We start from the raw sequence: 17,642 nt of genomic DNA, 5'->3' as shown, positions 1-17,642 counted from the left end.
AGTCTTTTTTACACATGCTATAATTTGATAGATTTTATTTAATTTTTGTTTTTATTCATATTTTCCACTCTATAAATACACCATATTTCATCTTCATTTTTCATGTCTTCCAATCTCTTCCCCCCAACTCACTTTCCATAGGAGAAATCTGGTCATGTAACTGTTAAAAAGAGGTGCTACAAAAATGGCGTTGAGCGTGAGAGAGGAGAAAGAGAGAAGGGATGCCACTTTTAGGGTGAGGGTTTATTAATTTATGTATTCCATAATTTTATGTATTCCATAATTTTTGGGCTTTATTTTGGGTATTAATGTATTACTTGGGTATTATATTGAGATTTAAATATATTAAATATTTAAAAGTTTCAATTTGGGTGCTTGGCTCGATTATGTCTTAAATTAGTGGGTTCTAATTTTGACTTTTGATTTTTGGATTATGTTTACTACGGAGTATGTATTTTAAAAATTAAATTCTTTTTAATGAAATAAATAAATTTAACATTAATTTATTAAATTTTTTTATAACCCTTTAGTATATTAAAACTATCATATGCAATATAAAATAGTAAAATTTATTATTTATTATTTGTAATATTTATGGAAAAATATCTACAGTTAAATTTAGTATACATAATTCTAATTGAGTTGATTTTATTTTATCTATTATAAATAATTACTATGTATTTAGTCTTTGGCCATACTTCATAAGTTATGCTAAGTCATTAAAACCTATAGTGTTAAAGATCCATTTGGTACTTACTATTATAATATTTGTTGTAATTTGAGTATTTTTTATTGAGACATTTAGTTTTTTATAAGTTATTATTAAGATAGTATAACTATATAAAATTTTATTATAATTTTATTTTGGATTAAAGAAAAATAAATTCTCTAAACTTGCATAGTACATATATTCAAGAAATGTTAAAATTTTAATTAAGTAAAATGATAGTGTTTGGGTGATGATATTCATAGGATGAGATTGTGACAAAATAATTTGCGTCATGAGATAAGATTGTGGACACTAAATGTAGTATGAAAAGCTACAATTTATTTGATTTTGATTTCTTGTATGAGATAAGATTTTGTTCTTTATAACTTTGATTCCTATTTCTCTTTTATGCTTTTTAAAATATTATATTTATGTACATTACTCTCTTTGTTCAATAAAAATATAGGCATATAATATGCCATGGAAATTAAGATAAAATTTGTAAAGTATGAGAGGAGGGGAAGAGTAGTTGAATTAATGTTTTAATGGTGGTATAAGTTATAAATAACTTGGTATATATGGGTAATAAACTGGGATAACTTTCCATAAATAAAAATGACCATATTTTTATGTGACGAACGAAAATGGAAAGTAAATATAATTTTATGGGATGGATGGAGTATTAAAGTTTGATAAAAAAATCTTAAACTTATCAATGTTGCAATATTGGAAACTTTTTTCAAAAAGTTTGAAAAAAACTACTACTATCTCATACTATCAACCAAGCCATTCAATATTTTCAGTTTAAATTTAAAAAACTATTACTATGTGCATTTGGTCAATTTAGATACTTTATGCTATGATTCTAAATTCTTTTAAAGATCAAACTCTACAACCATTCAATAAGAAACAATACCTTCTCTAATTTGTTTTCATTTTTTTATTTCTATTAAGCTCTACAAGTTTATTGGTAGTAAGGCTATTCCATGTAAAAAAGTTGCATTGGCCCACCGGATATTTAATTAAAGAAAGAAATAGGGAAAAAAACAATGAGAGAAATAGAATTAGAGTACTACGTGTTTAAAATTCTATCATCCTACTACTTTTCATATGATAGTGGTTACGTTTAACCATAGCAAACCCCGCTATGTTATAGTATAACACAGCAGAGGATTCTCCCCATCTTACACGTGTTTTTATTGAATGTGTCTTTGTTATATATCTCTCACAAAACAAAACGTCTATTAAATTTAGATGTTTGTGTAGTGTTTTTTGGTCATTTGTCACTTTGTATGTATTTGTGCATTTTGTATATGCATTTTATTTTTGTGCGTACTAATGTAATAGCTGGGTGAAAGATATAGCCATACATGGTTTATGGTTTTATATATTCATTTATTTTGTATTTATAATTTTAAACTTTTATATCTTGTGCATAGCACGGGTGTTAATATTAGTACTGATAATATGGATGGTAGCGAGAAGACAGATGGGTGCCCGAACCACACCAGACTTATACGATGTGGGAGGCGATGATGATGTCCATACCGTTAGGCTCGGATGCCAATTGTAATGATCCTCGTCGGCAATGAGGAGCACTAAGATCCTCCTCGCGTAGCGGAGAAAACTCAAAAACAAAGTTGAAAGTTAATATTGGTACATTAACTAACAATATATCTTAAACAAGATGGAATAAATCTTTTACATATCCTTAACTCATTGATATGATGTTCAAAAAATAAGAGACGTACAGAACTCTGTTAAATATATAGTAAGTACCAGTTAAATATCCATGATTAACACAATATTAGGAATAGAAATACATCACTAACAAGGCAATAAACACAATTACAGTCAGAACAAGCAGAAACACCACCAAACAGCAGAATGATTCTAACATCCTTAGTTTACCCAAACAATGCTACTTGAAATACATCTTTCCGATGTGTTCTTCAGTAAACTCATCGCCATAAGGCCTAATAAGAAACTAAACATCTATTAACCTTTCACTTAACCTATTCACTATTACTTCAGATTGAGCTCCGCAAGCATTTGCTTACATCTTCAACTCTTTCTTTTCCTGTGACAAATTTCATGATGATGCGCTCTTCTCCAATCTCGTCATAACAAGGCCTAATGAATTTATCAAAAAACATATAATCTGTAAACGAAGTAATTCCTGAAAGGCTAGGCCACTTTTCAATCAGATTCCTACTCTCCAAAAGTCTCAGAATTTGCATCCGCGGCTCAAGCCTCTTCTCGATATTGTAGCCAAGTGCTGCCGGACAAGTTACAATACTGGATGCACTGAACTTCCCAGTAGCAAGAAGAAACTCTATTTTGTTCTTCAGTTTGTGTCCAGATGCTGTAAAAACATTAGGTTGCTTCCTAAACATTGTGACTATACCTTCATCAGAAAATCCCAAATCTCGGAGAATTCGCAACTTGACTTCCCACATCCCTTCGCTTGTATGATTAAAAACAGTAACAGCATAAACAAAAGCACTTGAAGTGAGAGGCACCCCAATTTCAATGGCCTTTTCAACAGATTTCATCATAGTATCCGACTTAACCAAGAAAGTTCTTGGGCGAATGTAGAGCAAGTGAAGGATGCGCTCCATTGGCATACTACACTTCTTCAAGATTTCCACATTTGGCATTACTGTTTTCTCCAAATCAGCTAAAAAAGCCCGGGGGCATCGCTTCACAAGTCTGGCTACATCATCATTGGATCCCAATAAGCCCTGGAGCATCAATAAATTGGGAATGATCTTGTTCGCCATACTTGAATTTAAAATCGACTGATTATTGGAAATCATCTTGGCAATCTCCTCGGAAGAAAGCCCCAACTCATGGAACACCTTCAATCTGGATTTAATACCCTCAATAGTAAACCCTAGAACCCGAGGATTAAATACGACAACTTTTTGCAGCTGAGTAATCGTAAAGCTATTTTCTTTGAGGAATGAAAGCACTAAATCAGCTCTTTGGGGATCTCTATATTTCGGAAAACGCGATGAAGCTAGTGAAGCCGATTCAGGAGAAAATCGGAGTTTATTAATCAATAAATCGCAGATCTCAGGGTTAGGGATTAGTGTTTTCACCCTCCGAGTAGAAAACGAGAGCACATTTGAGTTGCAGAGAAATGGATTAGGGTTTATAAACAAACGGGAGAGGTTCTTGCGTGCAATTGCAATCATGTTGAGAGAAACAGCAGAAATGAAAAACGACTTGCCTGTGAAATCGAAGGAATTGAAGCTACTAGAATGAGGGGTTTTGGAGGAGCGCCGTCGCCATGGAAGAGAGCGAGGAAGCTCAGTTCCAAAGTGATACTATTTCGATTAAAAATAAAATACAGTCAAAATGATGTCATTTTTGCTTCTTCTTTTTTAAATTTAAAATTTAATTTATTTATTATGGGAATAAGTTTTTTTTTAAAAAAATTATTTTACTAGCCCATAATAATACAATGTGGGAGTGTTGACCAAGCGGTAGAATAGTTAATGCTCGGACCAGAAGTCATAAGTTCGAGTCATTCAGCGTATGACCTTTCAAATTTATGTTCATTTGCCAATAAAAAAATGACAATAATAATAATATAGTGATATGATTTATTTTTTTATAAAAGTGACCTACAGAAAAAGTCACAAATAATTAGTGTGTAAATTATAATCATACAGTATAAGATAGCAAATATTACTCCCTGACTTATTACTTGTTGATAATATCATACAAGTAACTAGTAAGAGAAGAAGCATAGCAAACATGGCTCAATGTATAACAAACAAGCCCATATGCCTTGTGCCTTTTGCTTCAATCACTTGATTATTACAGATTGGAAAATGCAAAAAATCACAACATTGGAAGTGAAACAACATCACTAACAATGCAAAAAAACACAATTTACAGTCTTAGGAAATCAGAGAAGATGCAGCAAAAGGTATATCAGATCAGAACAAGCTACACCTATGTTTCAAATCCCAGGACAAACAATCAGAACAAGAACACGAACATGCTACACTAGGTTGATGAGAATTACCTTTTTAGCTTAACTAATCTGCTTCACTAATTCATACAAATTCATCAAGCATCTACTTATAAAGCTTCATCTTTTTTTGCCCCTCGATGAATACCTTTATGATGCGTTCTTCGCCAATCTCATCATAATAAGGCTTGATAAACGTGTCGAAAAATTTAGCATCCGTAAAGATAGGAAATACCGAAAGAGCTGGCCACTTTTCAATCAGATTCCTTCTTTCCGAAAGTCTCAGAATTTGCAACCTCGGCTCAAGCCTCTTCTCGATACTATAGCCAAGTGCCACTGGAGAAGTTACAATATCGACAACACTGTACTTCCCAGTAGCAAGAAGAAACTCTATTTTTTTCTTCAATATCGATTAACACAATATTGGGAGTGGATCAACATCACTTACAAGGCAGTAAACACAAGTTATTACAGTCACAAGACTTGAGAAAAGATGCAGCAAAAGTATAACTGATCAGAACAAGCTACACCAAAGTTTCTAATCGCAGGACGAGCAATCGGGAACAAGAACATGAAGACACTACACAATGTCATGACTTTCAGCAGAAACACCACCAAACATCTTGAGCAATAAAAGCTGAAATCTACAAGAATGGATAAATAAGTATCATACATATACAGGTTGAGAGCTGGTTCAAACCTCCTAATTTTACCGAGTCATTGCTACTTGAAATACACCTTCGGGTAATCTCATTGCCATAAGGCCTAATAAGAAACTAAACATCTATTCACCTATCACTTAACCTATTCACTATTACTTCAAATTGAGCTCTGCAAGCATTTGCTTACACCTTCAACTCTTTTTTTCCTGTTACAAATTTCTTGATGATGCACTCTTCGCCAATCTTGTCATAATAAGGCCTAATGAATTTATCAAAAAACACATAATCCGGCAACGAAGAAATTCCTCAAAGGCTAGGCCACTTTTCAATCAGATTCCTACTCTCCAAAAGTCTCAGAATTGGCAACCTCGGCTCAAGCCTCTTCTCGATACTATAGCTAAGTGCTACTGGAGAAGTTGCAATGCCGAATATATTGAACTTCCCAGTAGCAAGAAGAAACTCTATTTTTTTCTTCAATTTGTCTCCAGATGCTGAAAAAACAACAGGGTGTTTCCTAAACATCGTGATTACACCTTTATAAGAAAACCCCAAATCACGGAATGTTTGCAACTTGACTTCCCACATCCCTTCACTCGCGTAATTAAAAACACTGTATTGAAAAGTTTGGAGTTTGTACAATATATGAGTTTGTATTTTATCAGTTCCTAGTACTACTAGAACTGATGATGATAAGGAGTAAAAATATAAAGCAAAAAAGCAGATCTTGATTTTTATTGTTGTGTGTTGATCAATATAACAGAACATATATGGACACTCCTTGCGATATTTGTTTTGAGCATTTGATACATCAAGATCAAGTCTAGACCAAATAGGCTCACAAAATACCACATTACTAATTCAAATGCAACCAAAAATGGCACCAAGCAAGAATGTAGAAAGGGTGCCTCTAATTCTTCCCAAATATCACATAAAACCACAAAAGAAGCTACTGATGATTACCCCTATCCTCTATGCAGCTTCAACGAGTTTCTCGTCCCCTTTCCCACCGCGAGCTCTACGGGCCACGAGAACTCACCAACTTCATCCAAGTGAGGACTCACAAACTTCTTACAAAACGCATCATTCGACATTTTACACAACGCAGGAAGATGTGGCCATGCTCGAATCAGATTCCTTCTCTCCAACATCTCCAAAACCTCAATCCGGGGCTTATACCGCTGCTGAACGCTGTACATAACTGATTTAGGCCACCCAACGATGCAAGAAGCCGTGTACTTCCCAGTCCCAACCAGCAGCTCCCTAACCTTCACCAGCTTATCCTCCGACACAGTAAACACCTGCGGTGACCGCCTCACCATTCTCAGGATGTCATCCTCCGAGCACTGCAGGATATCCTGAAAAGCTTGAATCTTTCGCTCCCACCTCCCATTCGGCATCGACCCAATAACCGCCACCACATACACAAACACTCTAGACCCCCTGCTCACCCCCAATCCATCAGCCTGGTCCACGTATTTCCTCACGACCCCCGGCCTATTCAAGAAGAACCGCGGCGCATAGCAGCAGATCGTGAGAATCTGCTGCATCGACACGCCACAGCTCCTGAGAAGCTCGACGTTAGGCAGCATGTTGTTTCTCAAATCCGTGCTAAGCATCCATTGAGCCTTCCTAAGCACTTGGGATACACATTTGTTGGATCCCAGCAATTCCTTTAACAAAGTCAATCGAGGGATCAACGCTTTGGCAGCGCTACGGTGCAGGATCTTCGGCTCCTTCGAGAGGACTTCGGCAATGACGCCGCGGGGAAAGCCCATGTCTTGGAAAACTTTGATTTTCGGCTTGATTGTTTTCTCGAGATTGGAAGAGAGCAGCTGAGGCAGAAACTTCACCGCTTTCTCAACCTGGGATTTGGAAAAGCCGATCTCTCGGAAGAATGACAGCATTGAATCATACTCTTCAGGGGTTTTCGATTGGGTTGAGACGGAGGCCGCAATCAGAGCTACTTGAGGTGAAAATTTGTGCTTCTGCAGCAATAATTCATATAATGCGGGGTTGCTCACGCATTTTTTCTCTGTAGAGGTAGAGAAATAAAGCACAGAAAGCGGAAATCGAGCTACGCTTTCATCTGGGGAGCGCAGATTCTTCGAAAACGATGAGATGAAATTTCGGCGCAAAATTGAGTAAATCATGACAAAATTATTCTAGACTGAATCGGAAAATCTTACATATGCTGCGCAATTTGAATGAAATGAATGCTCGCGTCGATTAAGAGGGATTTTGGTAGATTTAAGGTTTAGGGTTCTAAGTCTTCATCGAATTGGGGAAATTGGAGTTCTTTGTAATTTTAGGCATTTTTGCTGTATTTGGAAAAATATGAAAAGAATTAGTAATGAGCAATTTAATTTTAATGGAGTATGTTTACAAATATGAACTTTAAGAAATTAAATAAATATAGCCTACTAAAAATATAGTGTCAAACAAAATTTGTTTGATTTGTGGATTGCTCGTGTCAATACGAAGGATTTGATGTACTCCATTATTCGACATTTTTGGTTGAGTAATGAGGATGAATTTTGTTGGATATGTGATCGTAGTTATTTTTTTCTCTTTTTCGATAAAGATGATTCTTGTTGCTCAATTAGAATTGTGAATGTGAATTCTTCATTTTTGACATTGGCCGACAAAGTCGGATGCCTAAACAAGCGAACCGAAGGGAGCAGTAGCTCAACTCTACTAGTATGTTATTTTTATCATCAATTTAACCTTCATGTATCTTTTGATTCAAGCAAACATAACTGTTGGGTATCAGCTTACTTGAGGATTAATAAATAAACTTAAACACGAATACCAATAAACAACAACAATAGCAGGAAAGGCAACAATACTTAAACAAAAGGGTAAATTGCTTCAAAAGTCGTCAACTTTTCAAATAGTTTAGTATTTCCCGTAAACTTTAAAAGTTGCATGAAAAGTCATGAACTTTACATTTGGGTGCCGATTTCCCGTGTCGGGTATTCCGGCCATCCGGGTGCTGACGTGTAAATTTTATGTTGAAGTGGCGGATGATTAGGATGCTGACTATGCATTAAATGACTTTTTTTTTCTTTTTAATTTTCATTTCCCTTCCCCTAATTTACTAACAAAAGGATTTTAACACTTAACGGGAAAATTGCAAACTATCATGCCCCATTTGGCTAGGGCAAATTCACGCCCAAACTCGCTTCTCAAAAAACTCAAATTCACTTCTTCTCAACAACATCCGGCTAGCGTGACGACAAGCTTGAACTACGGCTAGCGTGACGGCGCGGTGACGGGGCGGCGACGACGACAACGACCTCTGCATCCGATGGCGCCACCGACTGCGTAAGTTCTTCTTCTAAATGTCGACTTTTCATGACTTCAAATTGCCTCTAAATGTCGACTTCCCGTGAACATTCGACGGCAATTTCCCGTTTCATTTTATAGTGATTTCACGAACTGATATTTGACTTGTGTGGTTAGGTATATAGATTTCACGTTATGTACACATTCTGTAGTATAAAGTAGAGAGAGCTTTGGTATAAAATTTGTAGTAAAGCCCTAAAAATATTCATAAATGAAATTGATGTAGTATAAAGTTGTTGTAATATATAAAGCTCTAATCATAAGCATAAATGAGATTGTTGTAGTATAAGGAGTCGTTTGGTTGTTAACATGGGTTACGAAGATGTTCGGGCCACCATTTGGTTTATAATCAAAGCATGTTATTAATCATAGCATTACTGGTGTTTGGTTGCACATTTATTAAAATGAGACCATGCCCATCCGGCTGTTTGGTTGATTGAATTATATAGTGACATACCGTGTGATTACTTTTTTGGCCCTAAGGTTTTCTCATTATTTCAATAATCCACCAAATATTAATACCACGCCTCCTCCTTTGTCCTCCTGTATTCTTCCAAGACTGGAATTGGCAAAGCTCTTAAACGAAACGTTGAAGGTTAACTACCATCATTATTTATTAAATAAACTCATTTCCAGCTTAGTTAAAAATTGTTGATTTTATTGCAGAATTTCTTGCTGAGAAATTTGGAATTTCTGAATCCGAAGCTTAGGATATGAACAGAGAGCTTTTCAGAACTTATGGCAGCTCATTAGCTGGCCTCCGGGTAATTAATTCATCATCCATTCTACCGAATTATCTTCAATTTAGCAAAGTGGAGTACTAATCATCGAATCATTTTTGTGTTTTTTGCAGGATTTGGGATATGATATCAATCCCGATGATTATCACAGGTAATATCAACCTGCTCTTTCTTCTTGATTAAATTTTTGAGAGGGTACACAAATAGCAAGGCATGTTTATAAACGGCACCCCAAAGCAGAGTTAGATATCTTATGTGAAGAGTATCTACAGTGCGGGCCTGCCGGGCCGGCTACGGGCCCAACGAAAACTAGCATGGAAACCAAACACTTGGTTAAAGTGTGATATACGGCTGGAACTTGAGATAACACGGGAACCAAACGACCCCTAAAGTTATTGCAGTATAAACATAAATGAAATTCTGTTTATATATTTGTGATGAGTTATCTAAACTAGAAATTGGAATTTGTTCATGGACGATATATTTGGCCTCTCTATTCATCATGGGGTCAATTCATTCCTATTGGTAAATTTCAGAAATATATTGGTGGTGGAAGGACAGAGGCAAGTGGTTTAGACCCAGACAGATTTGGGTATTTCAATTTAATCGAGGAATTGAATAAAATAGGGATTGAGACATGGAGTAGACTCACCTTTGTGAATCCTATGACAGCTACCCACGTGGATATTAAAAGTGATAAGGAGGTGATGTAGATGTTGTCTAATACTCTAAGTGTGAGTTTTAAAAGAATGTGTAGTATTTATGTTGTTGATAGGAGTATGTGCATGGGTGGTGAACATGAGAGGGTGGTGAATAAGGTTGAAACTGTAAAAAATAGAAAGAGTATGGTTGAAAAAAGTAACTTTGAGTCTGCTACAAATACTAGGAAGTCCACTACTGTGAGCAAGGGTAAGAGTGTGGTAGAAAAAAGTGTGGAGAAGAACGTGGTTCAATCAGTGGAGAAGAGGGTTGTTGAAAGTGTTAAGAAGTATGTTGCTATATCTTTTGATGGAGGTGGCAGTGAGAGGGTGGTTAAGTCTACATAGAGCATGAGATTGAAACATTTAGTAAGAATGCAAGTGAAGATGTGAGTAAGAGAGTGACTCGGTCTGTGGATAATAATGTAGGTGGAGCTGGGAGTAAGAGTTTCAGTGATTCTGTGGATGAGAATATGAGTGGTTCTGCGGGTAAGAATGTGAGCCATGGTGTGAGTACAAGTACTGATCAGAATGTAGGTGAGAAGAACGTGATGGGAGATGGAGGGTATGACAGTGAAAGTGATGGGAGTTATACACCATCAAGTGATGAGGAGACCGATGATGAAATGGAAGCCGATGAGCTAGTGTCTGAGGATGAAGAATATGCACAAGGCAGAAAGAAGATGAAAGAGAGGAAGAAGCCCTTTGTAATAACTGATGAAATGTTCCAGGGGATAGTCAATGGAGGCCAACAGAGTGACTATGTGTCTGAATATGAAATTCTGAAGAGGGTGATATTTACTCTGACTCCACTGACTTTGAAGATGAAGAGAGACGATCAAGACAACGACATGCTAAAGTGATGTATGATCCAAAATGTGATCATAAGCTTCTCACAGTCACTGCTGGTATGAGATTTATTGATGGTCACCAGGCTAGAGAAGAGAAGTCACTGCTGGTACGAGATTTATTGATGGTCACCAGGCTAGAGAAGAGAAGAGAAGAGAAGAGAAGCAGAGCAAATGTAGACAGTTAAATAAGGAGGATTAGAGCAGAGGACTTGCCGTACATTTGCACTAACTAAACTATACTATCCTATTTATACTAGTTTAAGTCGGTTGGTTATCAATTTTAATATACAAAAATCTGCCACATAAGTCGGTGGAGGAGTTTTCCATCCGTACATTTGCACTGCTGGTATGAGATTTATTGATGGTCATGATCTCCCGCATAATCTGCATCACAATATCCTTCTAGCCTGGCAACGCCACCTTTCTTGTATAGAATCCCATAGATTAGACTTCCCACTAATTGCCTGTACATAGTGGCCCTTCATGTGCACATAACTTGACATTGGAGTAGATATAGGCTTGCATTCCTTCCTTCCGAACTTCTTCAACCAATCTCGATTCTTCACAAACAAACTGGAGTCTGCTGGTGCCATAGCATATCCATTCTTAACAAGAAACTCAGCAATCTTGCCATACCATGCTCTCGGTGCTTGCTTGAGACCATATAGGGCTTTGCACACATAATTAGGCTTCTCACGACTTCTAAACTCAACTTCACCATGTAGGAATGCATTCTTTACATCCATCTGCCATAAGAGCCATGACTTACTAGCTGCTAAAGCTAGTAATACTCGTACAGTGGTAATTTTGGCTGAATGTCTCATCGTAGTCCAAGCCATACTACTGAGAAAATCCACGAGCAACAAGCCTTGCCTTGTTTTTATTTTATAAACCCATTTACATGAGATGGGTTTCACCGGCACTAGCTCCCATGTCTGATTCTGCTCCAGAGCAACAATTTCTTCTTCCATCGCAGTAGTCCATTCTCTTCATAAGTTGTTGGCTCCTTTATCTCAGCTATTATAGCAGCATTCACATATTTTGGATTGGGCCTGATCGCCAAAGTGGAGGGTAATCTCGATCTTCTTCTCCTTCATTTTCCGGCCTTTGTTCGTATGCACCTATCTTCCATGGGCTCCTCGATTTCGCTTGAATTTTAGATTGCTCAGTTTGATCTTTTTCTGGAGTCGTCTCACCATCTCCCATCTTCTTTTCAACTTTTTCTTGAATTTCTTTAGAGTCTGGAAGCAGAGTTGCTTGACCAAGATGATGCCTCATCAAAGATCACATTTCGTGACACGTGGCACTTTCTCCTTGAAAGCTTTGAATTTCTCAAGAGCTTGTGACTTCTCAATCATAAAGTCTATCCAAACATATCTTCAATTCACCATTTCTTGGTAAAAATAAATTATAATCCAATAATATTCAAGTTTTTGGGCTTGAAATAAGTGGCCTTAATTGTGGATTTTACCATGTCCAATGACAACAATCATGGGCTTTTAGCTCTTCTATTTGCTTTAGTTTTAAATTGAAGTAACAAATAATGATTAATAATAGTTTTTCAATCTGCCTCATAGTTGTTGTTATTCGAACAATCGCGATTGTTGAAAAGAAAACGTCTTACCATCTAAATGCTCCCCGAGACCTATTAATAGATTAGGTTTTTAATTTGCAAGTAAACATTTTAGAAATTTCGATAACACTTTTGTTGAGTCTTGAAATTTGGTGTCGAAATTATTGTTAGATTTCTGAATTTTCACTTTAATATATAGTATATGTTCAAATAGCGTCTTCCAAATCTTTTTAAAAGTAAAAATGCACATTCGATTTGATTTGACTTTATATTTATGAAATTCAAATGCGTTAAAGATTGAATTCATCCAATGTGTTGAATGTATCTTGAATATAAATCTACTTGAATTTTGAAGGTTTTTAATTATACATTGAGTTGACACATCTGCACAACTGGAAAGCACACACTACATATGGTGGGACTCAGCAAAATACATAAATTGAAATATTGTTATTTTCACTTTCAGTCACATATTTTTAATTGAAGTGCTCCAAAATTAAAGATATGATATAAGGCAATAAATGGCTGAAAATTATAAGGATAGTAAAAAGGCCATATTATACGCTGCATTTGGGCAGCTCTTAGTAAGAAAAGTATTGCAATCTATTTGTAAAGTAAAGCTGTAAAGGTTTATCCGTTTTGTCGAAGATAAGAAATGGACATAATTAAAGACAAATTAAACCTATTACTTTAGTTTATATCGAGAGAGAAACATTACTTGTTGGAAAAAGGGTCACATTTATATACTTCCAAGGAGCGGTTGGATTTACTTAGTGGAATGTCCACCCTATAGTAAAAGTGAGATATGACGTATTAGGATATCCCAAAATGACTAAATGGGACGTTTAATGATGACAGATAATGACGTATGTAAATTGTTAGCGAGTAATGAACTTTGCATTAAACAAGTCTTGTACGATGAACTTATTGTGAATATGTCAGTATGATTCAGACTCACAATTTGTCATTCACACACTTATTCTTGGTGTAAGATATCACATTAATGTTTTGAGATACCCTATGTAATTCAAAGCAATAGATTGTCAAGAAGGGATTCATAGTGAGTTATTTAGATATTCTCATTCGGCTTGAAGCAGCTTGTTATGAGACCACTTCACCTCATTCTAAACAACACCGCTTATTTTAATACAATATTATTTTTTTTTTTAAAAAAAAAAACAACACCACTTCACTTTTGTAAATGAAGTTGACGGATAATGTCAAGATGTTTGATGTTGCTTTGCTTCGTTGTCTACCATATTATATCTCGTACTATTCTCTCTCTCTTTATTTAACACACAAACAACACTTCTTTATTATGAAAGTGGAATTCACATTCCAATAACTTTTCCAAATAGGTACTAGTGAACCTTAAGCATAACAAGATAAGGTTTCTAGAATGCCCTACATAATAAGGATAGAAAAGGGTGGAAGCTAAGTGTTGGTACATCGTGTTTGAGCTAATTCCAATATAGAAATGCATTGTCATCTACTATGAGAAATGACATGTAAAGAAGCTCTAACACATATATTGGCAACTATTAACTTATCAAGATAAGAAATGGGATATAGTTGGGGATAAACTATCTTTAATTTTAAAAGCAATAAATTCAATCAGATATAAATAATATTAATGTATATACACAAAATATTATAATAGCATTATCTTGTAAAGTTTATCTTTAATTCTTTTTTTTTCGAAAAAGCATTTGTACAATATGATATTTATTGCTACCAAGCCATTGGACAAAACATTACATGCATATCGTTGAGGTTGATTTAGGGCTTCTTGGTATGAGTACTTTTTTTTTAGATTTAAATTTACTCTCGATCATCGACCGTCATTCATTGCCAGCAACGAGTGTCATACTGTCTCTACCTTCCGATGTCAGATACAACTTTATTTACCGTCATCGATTCTACTGGGCCGATTTCCTATATTTGTCATTGATTGCAGACACAAGTTCCCTAAATTTTTACTTTTATATGTATTATCACTTATTATCTTTTTTATATATGTTGTCAGACTCATATTAACCAATAAAATACTAATGTACGATGATACAATCGGAGTATTATTTTGGATAGTTGGTCAAGATTCTATTCAAAATTTTAGAGGAATCAATTTTGCATTCTCCTCCACTAGATTAATTAAATATCAACTTGTGCATGCGTGATCAAATCATTAATTATATAACATTAATCCATGAAAGAAAAATGTCTAAAGAATAGTGTGATACTATTATTCACGTTTCAAATATTTCTAGCCAATCGAGTTTTGTATTCCTACAAAGATCTCACTGAGAAAAGAAAAGGTGATGAGTTCTTGATTCGATGAAGTATTTATTGATCATCAACTTGCCGTAGGAAAAAAATTGGGTCCACAAACAATTTTGAATGGTCACTAATAAAATACCTATATTTAAATATCGAACATAATCTATGCACATTAAATCTTGTTTCTTTATAATTTCATTACAATAGAATCCAAGAGGACTGAATAAGTTTTATTATCAATATATCAAATCATGATATGCTATAAGCAAAAAGTTAGAAATCTAGGAAATATTATACATGTGCCTTTTTTCGTTCTTAATAAAATAGATGAATATCACTAACTTGTAGTAAAACTTATGATAAATTTTGTGTAATTAAAGTTCTATTTTTTTTTCTACAAAGACCACAATCACACTTTGTGCCTAGAATAATTAATAGGAGTATTTGTATTAGATAGAAATTTTTATGTATGGCACATTAGAATTCCAGCAGTCTCTGATACGTTTTTGATTTTGATATGTAGTTTTCAAATAAGTATGTCATTTAAATTTTTTTCCGTAAAATGAGGTCAAATCTACTATTTCACTTTTGTTATTAGTGCATATATATTCTTTGAATATATTTATGCTTATTGCAATAATTGTAGGTAAAAATAGTAAAATTCTCCTATTCTGTAGTGTATGAGTTTAGATGGATATATCATATATGTTGTCACTTTTTGGGATATATGGAATAATATTGAGGTCTTATTTGCTAAGATCAACAAATAATAAATAGAACAATAATTTTGAATTAATTCACGAGACATTTAAAACTTTTTATCTCAAATTAACAAAATTCGATCCGGAAAATAGAGATATGGAATAAAATATATAGTTTGTTATGTAAAAATCACATGATGCATTACTATTACATTTAGATTGAAAGAAATCAAATTTGGATTTGTGATTGGCACCGCATGCGCAAAGGTTGTCCTATCAAATGAGGGCAAAAGGTGGTATCAAATCAAGATTTGTGGTAACTTTATTATATTCTTGATTTCTCCTTCCAAATTAGATTCTATTACCATTGTGTGTGGTTGTGTGCTTTTATCAATGCAAAAGGTGGAGTTTTGATAATTTATTTGGTATGAAAAAGATTTAGGTGAAGTCGGGGATATCGACTGATCCATTTATCGACTCATAATGGCTGAAAAAGTTCCATTAGAGCCGCTGACAACCCTATAGTACGACAGTTCTACTTAAGCCTTTCATTATTGAGGTTCACTTTTCATTTTTTTTTCTATCATTCATGACTATCGAGGGCCACTGCACCGTTTCTACCTTCCAATCTCTACAATTTACATGAAATTTACCTTTTACATGAGATGCTAATGCTATTATACTACTATTGGTCGGTTTTGTTTGTTTAAAAAGACTCGTGAAGATTTGAAGAGTTGTGTAACTTAGCAGTGTCAAAGGTTAACATGTCCAATTTTTGTTAAGAGACTAATATAAAATCATATTCACTAATAGTCTTCATGTACTTTGAAAACTAGTTCAAAGTAATAGACCGACACCTTGCCAATTTTGTGCTTAAGAATCTATTTTGAAACCATGGTCTTCCACCATCGAGTTCAAGTGACATATATTTGAATTTTGAAGCAATAATAACTTATAATCGGAAAAAAGATAAATTACTTTATCAATATTATACTATTATACTAGTACTCCTATATTACTATGATAAATTAACACAAGATTGATATTATCATCTACATGATAAATTTCATCACTTTAATGAGATTCCACTTTTCTACCTATTTGATTGAATATGATATATTCTTACATGGGGCAAATATACTAAAGAGTCATATATAGATAGATCTAAATTAATCCATAACATGCAGTTGGCATTAATATGTGATATTGGAATCTTATCATCTTTATGATTGAAATTAATATGCAATTAGAAAGTATGATAGTATGAAAATACATTCATGATTACATAATGATACACATTCTAAGAAGGAGATGGTATAATTCTTTTGCTTTTGGAATTCTCAATTATCTTTGCAACTTGGCTCCAAGTAATTATGACCTAGTAATCTATTTACTTTACACTTTAGGTAATAATATTGTGGCCAACTAATTGATAGCCCAAATATTCTTTAAAAAGCATCTCAATAATTACAATTCGATTGATGCTAAACTTTTCATTTTATTTCAAATTGTTTCGTGTCTCTTAGCCAAAAATAGACAGGGGTGATGAAAGTAGAAGCTATCACATTCTCACTTCATTACAAATTTAACTCAATTGGTCCACTAATTGCATTTAAGAATTTCATTCTAGTCCATTAATATATTGGTTATTAAATCAAACAAAAGGTATCCATAAAATACCATGTATGCCCAAGTACATCTTCTTCATTAAAAAAAACAACTTATGGATTCTACACATAATATCTAAGATGCCACTAAAAATAAAATAAAATAAAATAAAATAAAATAATTCTCAACTATGCCACTAAAATTCCCTTGGCTATTATTCTTAAAGCTATATAATACCCATAGAATTGTTAGCTTACTTCGCTTATATGAGCACCATTAGTAAACATTGATCTCATTTTAGTCCGCGTTGCCTTTTATATAGTTTTTGTTATAAATTTATTTTGATTCTAATATCTCAAAATATATCACAAGCTACATTAACTATACAAATTACTTAAAAACAAAGCTTAATTTATTCGTTTTATCTATAAATTCAAATAAATAATTAAAATTATAAATCGAGCTTTGATTTTCATATAATTTATGAAATCAA

The 17,642-nt window shown here is 34.3% G+C and overlaps 2 protein-coding genes and 1 long non-coding RNA gene across 3 annotated transcripts; 1 reads left to right on the top strand and 2 right to left on the bottom strand.

Annotated features, from left to right (window-relative positions):
- Positions 1 to 2,450: 2,450 nt before the first annotated feature.
- LOC121766097 (transcription termination factor MTERF4, chloroplastic-like) lies at positions 2,451 to 4,050 on the bottom strand. The gene has a single exon (XM_042162439.1). It carries the CDS (start codon positions 3,907 to 3,909, stop codon positions 2,740 to 2,742), a length of 1,170 nt encoding a protein of 389 aa, XP_042018373.1. The 5' UTR covers positions 3,910 to 4,050; the 3' UTR covers positions 2,451 to 2,739.
- A 2,268-nt stretch (positions 4,051 to 6,318) lies between these two features.
- On the bottom strand, positions 6,319 to 7,506 carry LOC121765604. Its single transcript, XM_042161808.1, has one exon. The coding sequence runs from the start codon at positions 7,504 to 7,506 to the stop codon at positions 6,319 to 6,321; it is 1,188 nt and encodes a 395-aa protein (XP_042017742.1).
- Positions 7,507 to 9,245: 1,739 nt separating this feature from the next.
- On the top strand, positions 9,246 to 9,601 carry LOC121765266. The gene is made up of 3 exons (XR_006042801.1): positions 9,246 to 9,296; positions 9,412 to 9,465; positions 9,555 to 9,601. It is a non-coding gene; the product is annotated as an uncharacterized LOC121765266 (long non-coding RNA).
- Positions 9,602 to 17,642: the final 8,041 nt, after the last annotated feature.

Source organism: Salvia splendens, chromosome 14 (assembly GCF_004379255.2).
Source record: "Salvia splendens isolate huo1 chromosome 14, SspV2, whole genome shotgun sequence".
NCBI lineage: Eukaryota > Viridiplantae > Streptophyta > Magnoliopsida > Lamiales > Lamiaceae > Salvia > Salvia splendens.
The sequence above is the reverse complement of the archived record's forward strand: the minus strand, read 5'-3'. Positions and strand labels throughout refer to the sequence as shown.

Excerpts from the sequence above, each read along its gene's own strand:
- LOC121766097 (XM_042162439.1), bottom strand. The coding sequence starts at position 3,909 with ATGATTGCAATTGCACGCAAGAACCTCTCCCGTTTGTTTATAAACCCT.
- LOC121765604 (XM_042161808.1), bottom strand. The coding sequence starts at position 7,506 with ATGATTTACTCAATTTTGCGCCGAAATTTCATCTCATCGTTTTCGAAG.